This window comes from Phalacrocorax carbo, chromosome 8 (assembly GCF_963921805.1).
Source record: "Phalacrocorax carbo chromosome 8, bPhaCar2.1, whole genome shotgun sequence".
NCBI lineage: Eukaryota > Metazoa > Chordata > Aves > Suliformes > Phalacrocoracidae > Phalacrocorax > Phalacrocorax carbo.
In genome coordinates, this window is record NC_087520.1 from 41,216,917 (window position 1) to 41,238,515 (window position 21,599).

Genomic DNA, 21,599 nt, shown 5'->3' on the forward strand with positions numbered 1-21,599 from the left:
TGCGCTAGATGGATCTTTAAATATCCAGTATAAAAAGTTATAAAATTAACATTAATAACATTGATCTGATTCTAAAGTTGAGCTATTCGGATGAACACAAAGCTTGGTAAATTCAAGTACATTGCTAATTATCTGCATATACAGATTGCATATTTTTTGTTAAGCTTCTCTTCCTTTAGAAACTGAGACTTCTTACTACCTCTAATTTACTCATATGGAAATTGCTTTTTGACTCCATAACATTTTGTTCCACCTCTCTGGATCTCATTTTATTTCAGATATATTTTGTGGCAAAGGAGACCAAAAACGATACAGAAGGAGAAGCTGTGTTACAATTTTACACAAAAGACCTCTAACCTTTTCTGGTATTATTTCCAATCATCATCTCAGCAGAGTTTTACAAATTATTCACTTCCTTTAACAGTCTGAAATAGAAGTTGAGCTGAATTTGGCTTTCAAAGACTTCATAAAAAAAAAAGGTTAAGACTTTCTCAAAACAAGCCACTATTAGGGGCTGATTAGCTTATGATGAAACAAGATGAAGGCTTGAGTCCTATTACCTTACCACAAATTGGCTTAAAGTGAGCTATTTGTGCAAGGACACTTAAAAAACCCCAAAAGCTCTCTAATTTCAAGTGTCCAGTTTTTTCTGAGTCTGATTTGTGTCTCTGAAATTGAAACAAAATCAACAGAAGCTGAGATGATTTAACAGTTCTTAAAAATCAGGCTTTTGGTATAAGAATTGGAAACAATCAAAGTTAAATCAACCTTTGCAAACTACAATCTAAACTTTTGGGGTGTAACCTTCCTGCGACATCACGCAGGCATGACAGTATTATAGGTAAGACTCTTCATATTTATAACAAACAGTATTATGCACAAAAGCTACCTTAAATATGTAATACTGCAGATGTGAAAAAAAAAACACTGGGAAGTTAGGACATGCCACAGGTGTGGTTTCACAGCTCGTAATATGTAACACAAAACCTTTTTACCTTTATGATATCTGTGGCAGGTACTGTACAGGACATGTCATGAAAGAGTATGACAGAAAAGCATCAGTCCTCAGCCGAGGAAAAGACTTTGACGCTCATATTAGTCAACCACAGAGACTCACAGGGCACCTGATGTGTGCAAAGCTCAGGTGCTTTCCCAGATACAGTCTAATGTGCTCATGCCATCCAGGGGACCTCTGACTTTCCACCTCCGTCAAATGAAGAGAAGACACACTCGGGAGAGAGAGAATTAAATAAACAGCCCTGCAACACTTTGAAGATGCTGAAGGCCAAGTTTTAGAGAGGAAATGCATTACTTCGTGCAAATAAATATTTGTCATGGTATTCGTCAGGCGTGGCAGCTCCAGAATAACTACCTGCTGCAGTGGAAGGTTTGAACAGACCGAAAAAGTTCCTTTGTGAGCAAAGAAGGGTCATTTTTGTGCAACTGCGGAGCCTGGGAAAATACAGCCTGCAATATGATGGCAATTCAGTTACCCACGAGGAAGCAGATCACTCTCCTCCACTGCAAAGTGCTGGCTCGCAATATAACAATAATTGAATTTAAAAAAATTACGGAGCCGTTTGCAACTGCCTACTGTAATTATTTTACATGGAAAACAAGTTCAGTCTCGTCTTAACTAGGGGAAAACATAAACATCTACTAATAGAGAAGAAACAAAGTTTAATTTGCTTATGGATCAGTGAAGTCCAAAAATGTGCATTCATTTTGGGTGGACTCTGCCCCTTCTCCTCATTTAAGATTCAGGACTGAGGGCCAGCGGAGCTTAAAGAGGAAGACAACCCTTGCAATTTGTATCCACTCCTGGCTTTACTGACAGCTGCCCCAGAAATAAACAACCCAGAAGCTGCAAACATCAATAAATAAATAAGGTTATTTTAAGAGGTAAGTTTATTTTCTTAAAAAAAAAACCTCCAAAAAACCCAAACAATGACCTTGGTTTATTTATGATGGTAAAGGTCATGGGCAATAACATAAGCAGTATTGTCTTTAGGAAAAATGTTATAAAAATGTGTGGATATAGAGCTAAAATATTGCCTGCTATACGTGGGCTCTTAAAAATGGCAAAAAAAATGATACTGCAATTTCAATTCTTCTGTCTTTCTGCTCCTCAGGAGGAGATTCTCTTGCTTATGAAAGAGATGCTTTTGTTTAGATACAATGGTTGATACAAATTTAGAACTACAATCTCTTGTTGGAAGTTACTCTTTGAGATTTTTAACTTTATTTCGAATCATGGAACCATAGAATCATTAATGTTGGAAAAGACCTCCAGGATCATCAAGTCCAACCCTATTGCAAAGGCAAAGGAAGCAAAATAGCAACCTAATAATCAATAGATTCTGCTTTATGGGAATAAAATTATAGTCCTTTAAAAATAACTTTAAAAAGTGAAATGACAAACTCCAGTTTGCATACCCCAGAAAGTCCATGTGCTGACATATTAGGATAAAAGTAGGCAGACAATGTATTTTAACAGTGGAATTGCTGATAGTGTGTATAGTCCTGTTAAGGAATATTTTTGTGTGAACAGCTTAATTTGCACATTTAGAAATAGTTCTTTAAAGATCTGCTGGTGTTTTTCTCTGCATAAATCATAGCCACACTTGTGGGACTGCCTTTTCACTACCTAGCTTTTCATCTGATCTGCTCACAATTCAAACGAACTGTAGCTTTCATCTCCTACAGTCAAGATCTAATGCTGATCAATCATATTGTGGGGCTGCAGAGAGAGATTACAAATAATATAAACTCAAGAACCAGCTTTATGCTGCTGCGATCTGTTTAGCATTCACAATTTGAGCAGGTAGGATTGGATAGACTCGGATTCTGCAAATCAAAAGAAAAAAGTGCCAGAAGTCTTATGTTCTGCTTAACAAATATTACATTGAGAATGTCCCCCAACAAAACACTTAAACATCACTGGAAGCTAAAGCCCTTTCTGTAGAAGATAATATGCAGTTTTTGATGGGGCTCTCCGTTCACTTTGGACAGCTGCTTCTATACCATGCATATGCACATCATGAATCTGTCACTGAAAATCATCCTGAGAAATTCTAGTTTCTAGTAAACATTCAATGGTTCACTGCTGAATTTATCTGAATACAGTAGTCTTCCTGAGTCACTAATATTAAGTGTCTAAGCCTTGGCTTACTGTACGCACAAAAGATTTCCAAGTAGCTTTGTGGGTTGTCAAGAAGCTAAATATTTGCAGTAACTCTAGACTGCTGAAACACTCAGTGCTTGTTTTGCAAAGGTTCAGGCCTTCAAAACATTTTGTGCCCAGCTCTGTACCCAAGCAGACAATCTACAGTGTGTTTTATAAACAACATCTATCAGATGCTTACAGGGCATCCAGCTCGTAACGGTGAGCAGCTGACTGCGATGGCCATGGCCAAAGCCAGATGACTGTGCGTGACTTTCCGTGGTATTCAAAGGCAGAAAATAAACTGAGTAGTTCCCCATCCAGCAATCTGGCTCAAGAGGAGTCCTACCAAGGCAGGCCAGGAGGTTGGCACTGCTGGAGGCAGGACAGACCAGGAATGCACTTTACAAGGTTTTGGTAATTGTTATGCCTCCTCTAGATGGAATGAGGTGAAATTTGAGAAAGGCCAGGACTAGAAGGATGTAAAGCAGCCCCTGGCAATTTTCAGGGCACCCTGCGAGACGTGGGGCACACTGGGGAATAGAGGTGTGCTCTTTGTCTTTTAGGTCACTCACCTCCATTCAGATTCATTACTCCAACACCAAAATGAGTTGTGCAACAGTCAGAGCGGACAAGAGACTCGGTGGTCTGCAACACTTGCAAAGGCCAGAGGTTTTTTTCAGTTATAATTATCTGAATAAAACTTCATGCTTTACGAAATGTGCAGGGAGTATCAGTTTCATTTTCTGTAAGTGGTGAAAGAGCGACATGTACTGAACAAGCAACTCATTTACCGTCACATAGATCAGTGGCAGACTCATTAAAAGAACATGTGAATCCTGGCTCAGATTATTCTCCCTCCAACTGGCAGATGACACGGCTTCCCTCACTGACACTGCTTTCACTGAACAGTGGCTTTAGACTGGTTTTCATGAAACCTCCTCAACACTCCCCAGCATGATCTTACATTTCTTCTTAACCCCACTGTTGCAAGGCAAATTCAGCAAATCCCCGTTTCGCAGCCACGGCATATCAAGCTGAAATTGCACCAGCTGTTTGCTATAGGGATGACTCTAACTAAGCCAAAAAGCAAACCCTCACATGCACTGCTCTTCTTTGCTCTGGGAACCGCTGGGTACTTGTTACCTTTAAAAACTACCCTGATGAGGCTCAGTAGATTAAAGCATCTTTGTTGGCAGCAGCCTGGGCAGTTTTTCACAGCGTCATAAATCATTGATGTAAAGAAACAAAACCAAAACGCAATTCCTTCCTTTACAGGTGACATGAACCTTGAAGAGTATTTTGTGAGAACTGGCTATAAAGGTTCCCTTGAAAAACAAGATTTGGAAACCTTAACTGATATATTCCAGCACCACATCCGTGCTGTTCCCTTCGAAAACCTCAGCATCCATTGTGGGGAGAAAATTACTTTGGAGTTGGAGCACGTTTATAACAAAATCGTGCAGAGAAAGCGGGGTGGCTGGTGCATGGAAAACAACCAGTTGTTGGGCTGGGTCCTGAAATGCCTGGGGTACGACACCAGTTTTCTGGGAGCGTATGTGTTCAATCCACATCAAAACGCGTACGCCACCATCATGACCCATCTCCTTGTAAAGGTAGTTATTGATGGCAAAGCCTATATTGTTGATGGAGGCTTTGGTGTATCCTATCAGATGTGGCAACCAATGGAACTTGTGTCGGGGAAAGACCAGCCCCAGGCTCCCGGCATCTTTCGCTTCACGGAAAAAAATGCCATATGGTACCTTGAGAAAATGAGACGGAAACAATATATCCCCAATCAAAATTTCTCTAATTCCGATCTTCTGGAGAAAGAAGAGTGTCGGAAAGTTTATATGTTCAGCCTTGAGCCACGGACAGTGGAAGATTTCTGTTTCCAGTGTACATACCTTCAGACGTCTCCAGATTCCCTCTTTACAAAGAAGTCCATCTGCACCCTCCAGACCACTGATGGCTTTCGAGCGCTAATTGGGTGGACGCTTACTGAGACCACATACAACTACAAGGAAAATATGGATCTGGTGGAATTTGTGACTCTTGAGGATGAAGAGGTGGAAAAAACACTCAAAGAGAAATTCAACATAACTCTAGATAGAAAACTTGTCCCGATTAATGTCAAAGGATTTTACACAATCTAGATTACCAGAAAAAACTACAATAATGCTACGCATTTACAGTACCTTTCACTGCCTACACAATCGCTACTGTAAGACTACGGGATACTTTTGGAAGCGATTGAAGGAAAAATACATTAATACCAGATTAAAGTGAATTTCACCCTGGAAAAATCAGGAATTTAAGACTCTTCTGTCAGGTAGATAGAATTATTTGCTGTGAGATAAATGCAGTTCAATTTTTGGCACAAATGTAGGATCTGATTTGAATCTGGTTATAAACTTGGGTAATAAATATGTCTGGGAAATTTTGGAGTGCCTATAGCACATAAGTAGGAGTATGGATTATTAATTTTGATATGCTGCCAACACATTTTCTGTGGTTATTATAGGGAGAAAGGCATTTCGAACATTTAGACAATGAAGTACGTATTTAAAACTTAATTTTTCACAAGATCTAACCACTCACAAATCATCTCATTTCTCTACTTTTTCCTGGTTTTGGTTGGGATAAAGTTAATTTTCCTCACAGTAGCTAGTGTGGGGCTGTCGTTTGGGTTTGTGCTGGCAACAGCGCTGATAACCCAGGGCTGTTTCAGTCCCTGCTGAGCCGGACTTGCACAGAGTCAAGGCATTTCTGCCCCTCACCCCACCCCACCGGTGAGGGGCTGGGGGGCACCAGGGGTTGGGAGGGGACACGGCCGGGACAGTGACCCCAACTGACCCAGGGATGCCCCACACCACACGGCGTCAGGCTCAGCACATACAGCTGGGGGAGGAGGGGGAAGGGGGGACGTTTGGAGTGATGGCGTTTCCCTTCCCAAGTCACCGTTAGGCGTGATGGAGCCCTGCTGCCCTGGGGATGGCTGAGCACCCCCTGCCCGTGGGGAGGAGGGAATGGATTCCTTGGTTTGCTTGGCTTGTGTGCGCGGCTTTTGCTTTCCCTGTTAAACTGCCTTTATCTCAGCCCATGAATTTTCTCACTTCTACTCTTCTGATTCTCTCCCCCACCCCACTGGGGGGGAGGGAGCAAGCAGCTGGGTGGGGCTTAGTTGCCAGCTGGGGTTTAACTGCGACACCTTTAATATAAGTAAAACAATGTCATCTTTGAAAGGAGCATTAGGAGGCATAATTCTTTCACTGACAAAATATAGTACAGAATTAAAATTATCATCACATGCATCCCTTTTGCCATTGCTACAGTAAACTTTCCAAAGTAATTTTTGGTAAGTACTTGTTTCCTGGTGATGCAGACTGTATATACTGCAGCATTACTGTGGCTGATGGGCTCTAGGGAGAGACCTACAAGCTTTGGTTCTGATAAGCAATCATCCTCTAAAGGGTTTAAACATCACAACTGGCTTAGATTTACTTCTATCCCAAAAATGGTGGAAATTTTGGTTTTTTAGCATTGCAAATTATTTGTATAACAAAGGTAGAACAATGAGGCTAACCCCACTATACCCTTAATTTTGCCCTCTTTGTGTATAGCAAACATGACTCCATACAGCTATCCTGGATAAGTACCACTTGGTGTGCTAGAGGCTTTAGTGTCACAAGTTCTCTGTCAAAATGAAAAAGATCAAGGAGCTGAACAAATCTGAAGGAATCCTTTTCCTTAGAATTATTTCATAATCACATTTCCCCATTTTTAAATTTTTTTTTTTCAAAAAGCCCAAACAAGGAAACCACTGAGAAAGGGGAAACATTCTCAAATGCTTCAAAAAACCAGCAGTAACACTGAAAAACACCCTTTCTCCTCAATCTATGACAATCCTGAGTATTGGTTGATTCCTCCCACTGACAGCGTATCTTTTTGCTCAAAGGACATAATCTGATTATAAATTTTACAAATGTTCTCAGTGTTTACCTGAAAATAAATAAAGGAAAATAAAATAAGGAGTTGCTGGAGCAACAGCCGACACCCCAACTGCATGACTCCTGCACACACCACTTGCTAAGTAAACGATGAGGTCTGCTCAATCGTACTATTATCTGCTGGCCAACCCATCTCACCACAAACTTCTTGAACCAAACAGGCCAATACTGAACAAATTTGACAGCAGTGTTGGAGATGGTAAGTTCCTACAAGATTCTGTAAAAAAAGCTCATGGGGTGAGGAAGAAGACGATTACTGAAGAGGAGGTCCAGTAGTTGCTTCCTCTGCTGGGCTCAGCAGCCAACAGCTCTGGGCTGGCCGCGGTGTGTGCTGGCTCCTGCCTGCTGACCGGCCGTGGTGGCGGCTGATGGCCTGGGCGCATGAGTACTGGCACAGGGACAAGGAACCAAGGGCCAAGCAGGAGGCGATAGGGGACACTGAAAGATCTCACTGAGGCGGGAACGTGGCTTTTCTAGAAACAGTGGAACTAAGGACTTTGTTCTCTAATTTGTGTTCATGTTATTCTCTCGTACTAAGGTCCCATTAAGGGTTTTTACCCCTTTCTAAATTGATTGATCAAACCAAGGTGTTCCCCGAGGCCCCAAGGGACATTATGAGCTTTAAAACATTCACCACCTCCATTCTAGCTGACAGAAATTTCCGTCTGCATTCACCCAGGTCACCAAACCATATTTCTCTATGCAGTGAACTACAGTTGTTTTCTGGTGCCGCTGCCTCTTGTCTCGAGGACAGCCATTAACAGACCGGTTGTTGACCAGTATAACTCCACACTTCTCGAGAGATGTTCCTGCTGTTGCTCCCAGGTAATTGCTCAGGTTATGGTGTGCAAGGGTTTCTTGGGCAGAGTTCTACGGACTCATATCAGCGTTTTTAACTGGGCCTGCAATGATGGGACTCAGATATCCCCTTCTACTATTCAGTTACTAAAAATCCACGGGGCTGCCAATGACTGAAGCTTCAACTGTCTCCCCGACTCCATCTGTTGATAGCCACTCTCTGAGCAGGATTTTTGCTCTCGGTGTAACAATTATAACCAGGTCCTCCTGTGCAATATCAAACCACACAAAGAAATGTCAACATGTACAGCTGAGGAACAGTTTCACAGTTTAACTAAAGCTCCCCAAAAGCTGACAAAAGCAAATTATTGAGGTGTGAATGTCAAACCCAAAATGCCTCAAGGGTTTGAGATGAGACTGGTGTAAAAACAAACAAAACCAAACAATCCCAGAGGCCTCAGGCTGGGGTTCCATTAGCAAGGCATTACTTAGAAGGGAGACAGCTCTCCCAGACTGAAAACAAAAGAAACGACCAAGTCCTTAAAGCATCAGCTCTCAGCGAAACCTGTGTTCACATGCAGAACGGAAACACAGGATGTTTGACATCTTTCACCACCGCTAGGCTTTATGAACACTCTCTGAGAAAGGTTTAATGAGAGCCTAAGCTATCGTGCAGTTTTAGTTGTTGACTGTTGTTGAAATGAAGCAGAACAAATGCTTATAACCCCCCACCCAGGACTTGTATCATTCCAAATACAATTTAAAAGTATGGTATTCCAATTAACAGAAAGACGAGACAATTTCTTTTAAAGTCTGAATGCTGGATTAAGTCCCAGAATCCCAGCCCAGCTGCCCGTTACACACACATGCAATGCCCCATGGCAACGACAGCCATCCGCAATTGTGGAATTGTATAATGGAGTGTCTTATTAGGAAACAAGACACATAACAGAAGAAACACTGTTCAAACTCCATGGCACCACTGAACATCCTCCCCCCTCCCCAAAGAATCAAAGTTTAATCGGCTCATGCATTACTAACGGGAGGATACAGGATGGCTCGCCTCAGTTGGACTCTGGTCCTGGACTTCTTAAGATCCAATACTAAGCAGAATAAAAGTAACAAAATGAGAAACATCAGCAAGAAAGACAAAGTTGTTCAATACTTCCATGTTTCCAATGTCAGCAGTTATTACAGAAATAAAGTCAGCCTGTCAAAGGGAGGGGCAAAAATTTACCTAACAAGAGACGGGCTTAAACCAAATGCTGCGAGCTGTCGGTGAGCATGAACCACAGCGCAGGCGCTGCTTTGCTTGCTTTAAAAGGTACCTTACCGTAACAGGCACAAACACTTCTGGTGTCTGATAACTCTTTACCCACTAAACTTGGTGGACAGCCATTTTCTTTAACAAAAATGCTTACCACTTACCCAACTTGCTTTTGTTCTCAAAGAAGAAATGCTTTTTGTTTAGAAGCACGAACATGTGGGAAAGTTCTACAGCTTAGGAAGCTGAACGTGAAAAAGGGTCTGCATTTGAGACTGTGTCAGAGCCAAGAAAGCTTGAGTTAACGTAGGTTTGCATGATGAGTATTTCGCTGCTACTTACATCTCTGTCGAGAGCAGTTCAAGCACAGATTTCATATAGCAGAATGCTTCTACCCTGGCTAGGAAGCTCGAGCCAGGCTTAAAATACATACATACATATATATACACGTGTGTGTGTGTGTGTGTGTGTGTGTGTGTGTGTGTGTGTGTGTGCATTTAAAAGGTTGGAAATACAGATGGGTATTTCAGATCCCATCATAAAATGCCTGCTTGTAACTCTGGGCACTTATAAGTACATTTTAAAAAGTCATGTAGGGCTGTCTTGCTCGTAAGAATGCACTACGAACAGTGCTTTTAAAGGTGTATTTCACAAACTCCTTGTGAATAAGAGATTGTGCTAAAAATTAGCAGTTGTTCTTACTGTAGCATTTCAATAGCTCACCCAGCCACCAGCTAAATGTGAACAGCAGAGCACCCAGATTTGAAGACAATAAACCAAAATCTATCATTTCTTCATAGCTGGTGTTGGGCATGTTTAAGAAACCAAAGAATGACCCTTCCTGCCCTCCCAAATTCCAAGATCATGGATTTCCTAGGAAGCTGTTGAGAGTTCACTCACACTCTTACCCGCGCAGCATGCCACTCTTGTTTCCAGCCATCCCTCAGGAAATGACATGAAATTAAGGACCAACGTACAGCAGAATGCCCTTTAACTGTGCAAAATTACCCCCATCGGACTGAAAAGAAATCTGAAATGCAAAAGAGCTCTCAGCATAGAGCCTTGACAAAAAAAGACTTCACACAGAGTTCATGTGAGCCACTAAGTTATCAGAATTACCCAAAAGCTCCTTTACATGACACCACTGGAGCCTTCTCCAAGCCACTGCCTCAGGCTGTGCAGTCGCAGTGACACCTCCTGGTTGCTGGTGGTTCACTAGAACACATTTTCCCTCTCAACTATCTAGCACAGCTATGCAGAAATTCTCTGCCCCTTGAAGTAATGTGTTCAGAGAGAGGGGGATAATTTTCCTACTAATAAGCAAGAAAGAATAATGGGATATATTCTGAGTTTTTCTTGTGATGACCAACAATAAATCATTTCTTAGCTCAGGTCACAACTTCCATGGGAAGAAAAATGTCTTGCCATCATTAACTTCTTTTCAGCTAGCAATAATATATGATCAGGTTTTAAGTAATTGAACCAGCAGCATTTAATTAGCTCTGAAAAACTATCTCAGATCATGAATCACAGACTTTCCACCTGTATAAGGTCCCCTTACTAGGTTAAAAGTATATTTCTCTTCCCATGTGTGATCCATCTTGAATATCTAATGAGGTGCCCTTGATATATGGATTATAGTTCATATATCACATAAAAAATACAGCAGACACACAGTCTCTTTCTTTATATAACTGAGTTTCACATCTTGCTTCACTGAGTTGTTAAAAAAAGCTTCTTGTGTCCATGACAGAATGGCCAGTGCTTGCTGCCATTTAACAAAGTCCTCTTTCTGCAGAGTCAGCAGTAAGGATGAGTAACTTAGACGAAATGAAGTAACAGAAAGAAATATTTCTTGTTGAAAGGCAGGATACAGAGAACTGCTATGATTTTAGACAAGACCACACTGACATTTTTCAGTATGCCCAGAGCACTGACGGACCAAAGGGCATGATGTTTCTGTCCGAACATTACCTCAGATGGCTCCACTGCACGCTAAGCAGAAGTCGTCAGTGCAGTCAACTAATATTTGGGGACATCTGTGGCCAGCACAAAAGAGGATCGCTTCTTCCATCAGATTGTATTTAGCATCATTTTTACATTAAATTAGCTAAACCACAATCATTAACCACAAAAAAAAATATCAGGCTTTATTCAGCTTTCAAATACGTTTCCGAAGCTGTTATTATGCTTTTATGACAAGACCTAGATAATTATAAGATGGATTTTTTTTTTGTTGAAAAAGAGACAAGATTAGCAAACTTCTTTTGGAAGACAGAAATTAAGACTCACAATCTGCTCAAGTGTCAAACTGTAAATGTTGCCCAATATTTGGTTTGCCCTATAAAGTTTTACTACAAACCCCTCTATTTTTAAATAAGCTTTATATAAAATAAAATTCTACAAAATGGATTTTATCTCTCTGTTCTTTTCCTGTCTTATTTTTAGCACAGTAGAAAAAAAAAAAGCCCAAACCCAAACACATGTTTCTGCTGACTTTTTTCAATTTGAAGACAGCAAAGGTTTTCATTTTCATAATAAAAAGAACACAGCGAAAGCTGAACCGCCTGACCGGACTGGACAAAGCTCATCTTTACTCCAAATACTTCTTTCAGATGTCACCACAAATTGTAAATAAAGTTGCTCTCGACTGCGCATGACACTCGATCACGTTATGCACAACATTTAAAAAGGCTGAAACATTAAAAGTTGCTGAGTGGAAAGGATGTATGACATCCATTATACACACATCCACCTTGAAAAACGTTTGTCACGTGGATGGTAAAATTTTCAATGAGAACAGACTCAGATTTACAAACCTGTCCTTCACATTAAATAGCAAAAACTCCAAACAATCTCCAGTCATGGTAGTATATTTGGTAGATAACATTTCTATTAGCTCCAGTTGTACAGCTGCCATTAATCCTGCGGTTTTAAGAACTTTTTCTTAGCTTTTTTACTAGGTCTTGTGTTACTATTCCCATCTTCATCTTCACCCTGGAGTACGCGTTGGTCTCTTTTTCTCAAGAATTTCTTCCCTATTGTTCCCACTAATGTTTCATATCTGCAAAGATAATAAAAAATTTGCAGCTTTTACTAAAATCAGAGAAAACTTCAATGGAGCAAATCATAAATCTAATCAACAATTTAAGTGGTGTAAAAAAGCCGGTCATCGGAAGCTTAAGAAGCACAAGTACTACATTATCTCTTATTACATTATTATTCATTCTGATAGTTTGGGTTTGTTAGCAGTCTGGAACAAGGAGGGAATTAGCATGGAATACCTGGATATCAAAGGGCAGAAAACCTCTACAAGACATTTAACCCCCAAAAGTGATGGAGATTCCACTCAATACACACCAGAATTCCTGGAAAATCAGTTCTGTAAAGTACCATATTCTGCTGTGGGTTTTTTGTTGTTGTTTTATTGTGTTTGTTTGCTTTGGGGGTTTATTTTCCCACATATAATGCAGTAACGTATCATATTCCTAGCTAATATTGATTATATCATAAAATATAACTTACCTTCTGGCCATTTCTTCATCTGACACATCAGCCTCCATTTTATCATCCACTTCAATTTCTTCTTCCTTGCACTTAGAGTTCATTTGGATCATTAACTTCTGAAAATGAAGTAAAAAAATACCTTAAACATGTAACCCTAACACAATGGCAACGATGCTGAAATTCACTGATAGGAGAAATGCATAAAAGGTAAGAATCAAATTTAGTAATTATTTGCTCTTCCCTGGTTGGGCTAGAGCAAACTGATACGAAAGCTCATGAAGAAAAGACAACACGCCTGCCTGTTGCTAAGCCAAGCTTAGAGTTTGCCTTTGGGAAAAGAGGCAAACCCAGGGTTTTCAGTGAATTGTACTATTCGAACATCCTCAAGGGCATGCCAGACATCTTCAGGAGACCACAGAATTAGATCATAATTAATTTTTCATTGTGATGCTAGCACATAGGCCTTGAACTAGTTTTGTTAGGAAGGAAAAATATCTGCAAGGATTTACAATAAACTACTAGTAAAAACCATGAAGAAATACACCAAGTCACAGTGAGAGCAAGTTCAAAATAACTAAAAGAATCCCCTAGTAAAACACCTTGCATAGCCTTTTGCACACCTCTTAGTCTTTACACCTTCATCCTCTTGCTTCAGTTCAGTGGTGTAACATTTTTATTACTAGCTCATTGTAGTTCTATCAGCATGAATCAAGCCAGGAAGAAATTAAAGACTCTCTCACCCAGAATTTTTACTTTGGAACTTGAAGCCCTTACTTACACAAGTAAGCGTTGAATAAACAGCATTGAAAGTTTGTAGGATTGGACTCTAAATTAAATGGCAGGAGGAAAAGTGAGCAATTGTTTTGGTGAGCAGCATGTGGGACAGTTTCCTCACTTCAGGGAAGGAAAATCTGCAGGAGTCATGCAATTACTGACCATCAACGCAAGGACATAAAAAGCTTCTAGTTACCAGATGGTGCATTGATCAACATTTTGGTTTGAATCAGGGATTTCCTGTGCATGGGAGGATTTATGCAAGGTGTTGCAAAGGCCTAACAGCATGCAGTATGAACACTCAAATCCCCTTCCCCCAGGGCTTCAATCCTAATGCAAGACCACCTCAAAACAGAATATTTAAATGGTACCTCAATTTCTGGATTGAATCCTTTGAACGACATTCTGCCATAAAGTAGATCCTCACATGGCATGAAGCTCCTCTCTTCTATTATAAAGCTCCTGCATGAAACCCCAAACCCAGAATTTGTCAGAGTGCTTTAAAATAATCAAGTTAAACAAATGCAAGAAGCATTTTCTGTCTTCCCCCCGCACAAATAAACAAAACCACAGTGTATTTTAAACCATCAACTACTTTCTGAAGCTTAACTGCTTTGATAAATCTTTCAATACAAGGAGCTTGGAGTGCAAAGAAATACTTTTTGCCAGTAAAGCTGTGCCAGTTCCACAAGCAAAATTAACTCTCCTGACAAAAAGCACTCTTTGCTGGTATGATTCCACCTACATTAATGCTTTTGCCAGAATAAAAATACCACATAAATATCACTCTCCAGGTGGCATTACTACACCAGCAAAAGCTTCTAATTAATTTTTCATTGTGATGTTAGACCTGGCATTGGTTGAGTCTGTCAGGATATAAAACACTGTGTAATTCTCTGTTCAGCAGAGAAAGATTTCCCCTTTCTCCCTCTTTTTTTCCTCTTCTAATGAGCATGGAGTGAGAAAAGAAACATGACCCTGAAGCGTTCATAATACACACATTAGATAAAAGTACTTCCGTGAATTGTTCTATCCTTCTTTTCCTCGCACACATATGCACCTCTTCCCTCTTCTTCATCTCCCATGTAAAACAAAATCCTACGGTCATAGGAAGCTAGGCTGAAGAAATCAAGCTCATTCTCATACCTCAAGGTGGGATCAGTTAAACATGTACCATGAACAGCAGAGGTCCATCTAACCTGTCCTCAAAAGACTTCCCATGATGAAGAAACCAGTGTCTCCTTAGGCAATCTATTCCAGTGCTTCAATAGCCTCATTGTTAGAAAAATTCTCCCAATGTCCAGCTTAAACCTTCCTTTCTGCAACTGAAGCTCAGATACCTTTTTGTCATGTCCACCAACAGTAATGGAAAATAGTTTATCAATGACCTTATTCAACTACAGTTAATTCCCAGGATCCCAGCTTTTTAAAAGTTACGTATGTTCTGCCTCAGTGGAATTTTTGTCCTCTTTTGAAAGGACAAAAATAAAGCAATTTTAAAAGTAGTTCTCTAGCTATTCAAAGCACCTTTCTAAATAACAGGAATGGACATTTTCTTCCTTATTAGCTAAGTCTTCCTTTATTTTTGCCATTATCTCTCCTGTTTCAAAAACTGGATTTGAAGTGAGCTGGACTGAAGAAGACAGTTCTGTCCTGAATGGACGTAACTGTGTGACTGCAGCTGAATTTACTAACACAAGGTTTCAAACTTCTTTTTTCAAATGAAGGGAAAAAGCAGCAGTAAATGAATTGGTCCCTGCCTGAAAGAAACTAATTACATGCACCTAGAAGAAACTGTGAGTGAAAGAAACCACCACACACAAGAAATGGAAGTAGGTCAACTGCACTAGGCAACCTTGAGAATGTCCCTGAAAATAAATAATAATTTAAAAAACCTGTAATGTCAGTCTGTCACTATTTTTGCTTCTGTTAATCGGTTATTAATAATACTTATTTTATAGGGAAAAATATGTATATTCTCTTCCCACTCCACAACAATCCAACGGTGATAAGAAGTACAAAAGGGTACAAGCTTACTCTTTCTCCTTTAGATCTGGTAAATCAAGATACCAGTGTTCTTCACTAATTATCTTCTTTTCTTCCTCTTCTAGCTGCTTTTTAGTTTGTGCATCCAGACCCCTTTGCATGAACTAAAACCAAAGACACATAAACACACAGCTTCAGTGTTTTGCATCACGAGTATGTTCTGAGCATGCAATAATTACATGATGGCAATTATCCATTACACAGTATTTAACAGCTGATAAAAAGTAAACGCTTTTTGTGATTTTTCTCTGGGTTTGGTCTGAGTTTGGGCAAACAGGCAGTGGAAAAGTAAACAACTGCTGATCACAGCTACCTACTGCAAGTCAACAGTCAGCCACATCTGTACTTAAACACAAAGAGACTGACCTTTCCTGCTTAGTTTCAATGGATCTGAGTTGCTACAACTGCTTAACAACAATTTGCTAAGATTTTTCTAACCTTTCAGCAAAGGCCAGAGAGAACATAACGGTGTTAGTTACTGCTGCATATCAGAAACCAACACCACCCATACAAACAGCATTGGAGCTCTGAGCTAGAGGTGGGTCACTCCAGGTTGGCCATTGTTTGAAACACCGATACTTAAAACTGTCCTCTTTTCTCAGGTTTCTTTTAATGAACTGGCTTGCATTTGTAGGCCTGAAGGCTGCAACCTGCCTTTGGAAGTGGAAAAAAGTAACTGAGGTTACAAAAAGAAGTCTTTTGTATCCAGCTGTGCTAGAGGAAGATGTTACCAGCTCTTAGCTTCTCATCGATGACCCACCAAAGCATCAGTCCAGCAGTATGTGTAAGCGCCTGCAGGAACAGGCTGCCAAGTTAGATGAAACCAATAATTTAGTTTAGGGTAAGGCTCCTAATTTTGCCTAATACAAGGACATTCCTGTAAATTAATTTCTCGATGGTAACCTTTGGCAGAGGATGGGAACAGGCAGATAGGAACAGTAACCTCTCTCACTGCTGGGACTAAAAGAGGACATCTGCCATGGCCTATGAAATATTGCTGAGAGCGCAAAGTTACAGACCTGATATATGTGAAACACCCCTTTTATTTCCATTTGTCAGGTGCCTGAACTGAGTGGTAATTCAAGTATCAACAATGTTAAACATGCTGGGAAAAAGAGAACTCTTCACAACTTTACAGTAGTAATCCTTTTTGCATGCCTAAGAGCTGGAACCTCTCTTACGGTCTAGAGAAAGTCTCTGAATAACTGCCAGAGGTGTACCTTTATACCAGTGTAACACCCAGCTAGAGGCAAGTCTACCAGTACAGTTTATACACACTCTTGTACAAAAATTGCTTTGTGGCTATCAAAGCATACCTGTATGTGCAACACCGCAGAGGAATTTCATATCAACTGATTTTACCCCCCTCATTTACCGCAGCATCATTTTTATGTTTAGATAAGCCGGCAGCCTGACAGATAATGTGCCAGTGGGGCACATCCATCCCTTGAACACTGGCAGAGACTTGGATGTTGTTTAGGTCCCAGCTAAAATGGGCTTGGCTGGGGGTAAAGCCCAAGACGGCACTGCAAAACATTTCCCTCCCACAAAAAAATCCTGCATTACTGGGCTTATTTAAAGTATATAGGTAATACAGATGTGTAATATATATATTATATACACCCCCACACCTTTTCAGTCTTTAGAAAATGCCCAAGCACATCAAAGCAAACTCTGAAGTAAAAGCCAATATAGCACTACTGTCTCGTTTTCCATTTATATTTCTATTTGCATCCATTTGTACAAGATCTTTAATAAAAGAAAAATTGACTTTTCTTTTCTGAGTTGATCCAAAATATGTCAAAGCTTTCCAATTAAAATTTCTGTATCTTCTTGAGGAAAATAAGGGAATCTATCATGTGGAAAACCATATTGCTCAAGGAAATTGGTTAGCCAGTCAGAAATCTCAACAGGAGAAATTCTGCTACAAGCACCCAATTAAATACTCAATTCACATTACATTTTAAAGATTATGTCCCTAAAGATTATTACAGGAATAACTAGATAAAAAATACATGATGGCATTTATCTAAAATGTAAACACACATGGATGAACTAAAGATATACCCATCGTGGTAGACACAGAGTATGTAAGTAGGTAACCGAGTGGTTATTTGGATTAGTTTCCCCAAACAACGGGACCTGGACCAGATGGTGCAAGATCTAAAAGCATGAGCCATCCTTCGACATCAAGAGGCGAGCACATGTGGTCCAGTAGTTAGCACAAAGGGTCTTCACACCGCCACCACTGACCACGTGACACCTTCGGGTGACACTTCACCTGACTGTTGAATTGTGATAATACATATGCTAAAGGATTAATTAAAACATTTGTAAACAACAAGATCTGCAGAAGGAAAGTGCTAAATACGAGATCTATGTACGACCTTTTCAAAACCTATTCATCTCTTCAAAGCTGGTTACTACTACCCGGACTGTAAACATGCAAATGTCACAGCAGCACATTCACAGGCTGCTTCTCCACAGCCTTCCAAGGAAGAAAACCTAAAAACTGTCATTTGAAATCTCCAGGGGGTTAATAAACTGGCAAAAAACAGAAGCAGAAATCTCACTTTAAAGGCCAGTATTACATACAGGTAAGAAAAAATAATGATGTTGCAATGCAGGTAATGGGAGTCTTACTCTGTCATACACTGCTGGCTAACTAAGCTCAACACCTCACCCTTTTGAAAGCAAGGAAAGATGTGTTCTGATCCCCCAGTGCATGAGTTTTAGTCTTTCATTAGCAGCATCTGTTAATTGGGGTAAAAATTCCACCATCTTACTGTAGAAGAGTACACTTTACGTGGTAGATTGAACGGAAGTCAGCTAAGCTCCTTTCAGCCAGTGTCTGAAATATAGGCCCATGTAAATATGTCGGGGAAAAAAATGGTTACATAAAACATCACAGGCCACAAAGGCCCCATCATATTCAGTTATAAAAATTTAATGGATATTAACATTTTTTAAAAAATTAATGGCAACTCAACTTTCACTGGTTGTTTTCCAGCAATAAAGAACCATCAATCACAGGAGGATGTACTGTACTGAATTAGGTGTTGTAGTACACAACGTGAAGCAGAATCCATTAGCCAGTAAGCAGAAACTAATTTCACATCAGACTCGACATGAGATTCACAATTCCAAGGGTAACAGGCATGTCACGATGTTACTAACAGCCCTTGCATTTATGAGTTGGGAAAGGAGTTAACACTGCCATTTAGGTTGGGTATTTTATTAGCCATCAATGTAAACAGACAAAAAAATGGACACAATAAAAAAAAGATTTTTTTTCCCCTAAAATTAAAAGCTCCCCTAAATAGGCAAGCAACATTAATATTTTAATTTCAACGTGTGTGCGTGGCGGGGGAAGAAGCCTTATCATTTTTATTCATGATAAGGAACCTAACTGCAGAGGACCCCCAAATGGTGCCCCAAATTTGGCTCCTGGGGTGAGACTTTTGCCACAACCGTGAAGCTGCTTTCCGGGGTGCAACCCCCCAGCACCCCGCAGTGTGCAAACCCCCCGAGACCTCTTGCTAGCCTTTAAGCAGCTCGATGCTTGTGACAGCTCTCTGAAATCGCCACTTGCCGACGAAGCTGGAAGGGAGCAGGCCACAAAGCTGCAGGCCTAATGAAAGGGCGAACGAGGCTGAAAGCAGATATGTGTTTTAAAACGCGCATTACGGCAGGGAGGAGACACTCGTGCCCGTCTGTCAGACGAGGGCAGATGGCCCGCTGCAGACAGGGCGAAGGGCCCCCGAGATGGCCTAGTTTACCCAGGAGACCCCCCCCAGCTGTGCACAGCACGGCGCGGCTCCTCACGGGCCGCCTCACACGCGTGGGATGGCGGCGCGGCCCCATCCTCCCGCCGCTGTCAGGGCCGCCTCACGGGCATCGTGCCGGCGGCGGGCGGCTCCCCGACAGCAGCGGGGCCCGGCCGCCCTGCCCTCCCCCCCGCCGCGGGCCAGGCCTCAGTCCTCCGCCTCCCCTCCTCCCCTGCCCGCCTCCGGGGCCCCGCCGCCGCCCGCCGCCGCCTCACCTTCATGCGCAGCAGGTTCTTGGACAGCTTCGTCTTCACCTCCACGGCCATGGCGGCCGGCGCTGCCCGCAGGCCGCGCTGGATCCCCGCGCTCGCGTAGCGCCGCGGCCGCGCAGGCCGGAGGAGGGGCGGGAGGAGGCGACGGCGCGGCTCCACCCTCCGCGCCCGGGGCGCGGCTGCAGGGACAGGCCACAGCCCACGGCCCGGAGGGGCGCCGGGGCGCCCGGGGCCGGGGGGCCGCGGTTGGTGCGAAAACAGCGTTAAATAAAACAACTTTTCTCTGCGGAGCCGGTTATGTGTGTGGAGGGAGATCGGGTGTGCGAAGGGGAGATAAACGTGAGTCGGTATGAAAAGGGAAATTAGTAGGGGAACCTGAGATTTCTTATAAATGCTTGTGCATTCTGTAGCACTGCAGGCTTGCCGTTTCATCCATACTTTTCTGATCTTTCAAAGAGAGACGGCAAGAGAGCATAAAATCTATCTCATATTGACATTTGGAGACTGACTTGTTCAGCTTTCGTTTTTTAAAATGAGCACTGACTTGCAAAGAGAAAAAAAAAATCACAAAATGGTCAAATGTGATTAAAACTGGGAAGCACATAAATTCAAAGATATTACAAAAAGCTTCAAAGCATTGTTAGTCCTGAATCGCGATCTTTGAATTCAATCTCGGCAGAGCTGTCTTCGGGCTGCCAGGCTGGGCCCTGGTAGCTGAGAAGGAAATTCTGGTAGGAAATTGCCAGCTGACTCCCACTCAGAAGCAGGTACCACAATTTCTGTATATATCCTCATAAATCAGATTTCTGATTCCTGTTTTGACATTCGGCACATAAACCAGGCGATAAAGCAATAAGAGTGAGGGTTCAGTGTTCAAAACTTTAATGAACTGGCATGCTCCAGAAGACAATCTAGGGAGAAAAGTTCCCATATATGCAAGATGTAGGTCAAAGCTTGAAGAACTCTGTAAAGATTTATGGTTTAATAGAGTCCAGAAAAACATATAATGAAGGGCAAAACCTGATTGCAGTGGGAAAGGAGGAGGAAGAATTATCCACATCCAGGCACCCTTATTACGCAGTTAAGCTCAGCGGGTTAAAATGGCCACAAATGTGAATGAAACACGAAGCCACAACCGCTTCAAGGCAAAGTCATAACACTGCATGGACATATTTAATTTTCATATAGGCAAGGCACCTTCATTTCCAGGATCCGTAAATGAGTTGAAGCTGCTCTGAAATTCAAGGCCCCAGCGAGAAAATCTCTTTGTGACTGTGGGAGCTATCCTGCTTTGTTTGGCCCCATCGTGTTTAGCTCCTTCTCTGTTCACTTTCTCATTAACAGCTGTCAACCCTTCCCAACAAAAGAAGGCTGGGAAGAAATTTGCAGTTTTATGAGTACAAATGTGCATCAAAGAAAGAATATGTTTGAATCTTAGTGAACAAACCAGTAGGGGAAAGCTGTTAATTAATATAATACAGCCATAATCTCACTATTTTTGGTGTTGTTTCCTATTTGCCATGCATTCCAATAATGTATTTGCTTTTTGTTGATCATTGCAAATCAGAGCCCTGCGTTTAATTGCATGGCCTTCAATGTCACTCAGGGCTTTTTCTGAGCCATTTCAGTTAATTTACAGTCCAGGAATGTACTTCAAATGATTCCTTCTAAATACATTACCGCGTGCCCATCAGCACCCATCAGCACTTCTCCAGCCACTGAGCTATGGCAGTGCCTGGCTTGGCTTGGTGCCCTTTGTGAGAGCTGCTTGTGTCCCATGGAGCATCCTGCCTCAATTCCTGCAGCTCCCTTCGTCAGCAGACTCTGCTTGCAGCCTTTTTTGGATGCAGCCACTGCACATAGCTGCCCGACACCTTTGATGTAAGGGAGCGTGATGCCACCAACACTTTAATCTTTGGGAGCTGAGTCCAATAGTTTACGCCATACGGTGTGTAACTGGGAGGGGGACAGTGCAAGGGGTTTTCAGCTCATCTGACC

General features: G+C 41.6%; 2 protein-coding genes across 2 annotated transcripts; one reads left to right on the plus strand and one right to left on the minus strand.

Annotated features, from left to right (window-relative positions):
* Nucleotides 1-17: 17 nt before the first annotated feature.
* Nucleotides 18-9,695, plus strand: LOC104045893 (arylamine N-acetyltransferase, pineal gland isozyme NAT-10). The gene is made up of 2 exons (XM_009505943.2): nucleotides 18-1,902; nucleotides 4,442-9,695. The coding sequence occupies exon 2, from the start codon at nucleotides 4,447-4,449 to the stop codon at nucleotides 5,317-5,319; it is 873 nt and encodes a 290-aa protein (XP_009504238.1). The 5' UTR covers nucleotides 18-1,902; nucleotides 4,442-4,446; the 3' UTR covers nucleotides 5,320-9,695.
* Nucleotides 9,696-11,809: 2,114 nt separating this feature from the next.
* Nucleotides 11,810-19,763, minus strand: MPHOSPH6 (M-phase phosphoprotein 6). Its single transcript, XM_064459658.1, has 5 exons — nucleotides 19,605-19,763; nucleotides 15,554-15,666; nucleotides 13,888-13,978; nucleotides 12,761-12,858; nucleotides 11,810-12,299 (listed from the first exon to the last, which is right to left on the minus strand). Exons 1-5 carry the CDS (start codon nucleotides 19,653-19,655, stop codon nucleotides 12,155-12,157), a joined length of 498 nt encoding a protein of 165 aa, XP_064315728.1. The 5' UTR covers nucleotides 19,656-19,763; the 3' UTR covers nucleotides 11,810-12,154.
* Between the last annotated feature and the right edge of the window lie 1,836 nt (nucleotides 19,764-21,599).

Bases quoted from the DNA above. Each gene is read 5' to 3' on its own strand.
- LOC104045893 (XM_009505943.2), top strand. From the start codon at position 4,447: ATGAACCTTGAAGAGTATTTTGTGAGAACTGGCTATAAAGGTTCCCTT.
- MPHOSPH6 (XM_064459658.1), bottom strand. From the start codon at position 19,655: ATGGCCGTGGAGGTGAAGACGAAGCTGTCCAAGAACCTGCTGCGCATG. The intron at 12,859-13,887 runs GTACCATTTAAA...CTTCATTTTCAG, and splicing joins GATTCAATCCAGAAATTGAG to AAGTTAATGATCCAAATGAA. The intron at 12,300-12,760 runs GTAAGTTATATT...TTATCTTTGCAG, and splicing joins GATGAAGAAATGGCCAGAAG to ATATGAAACATTAGTGGGAA.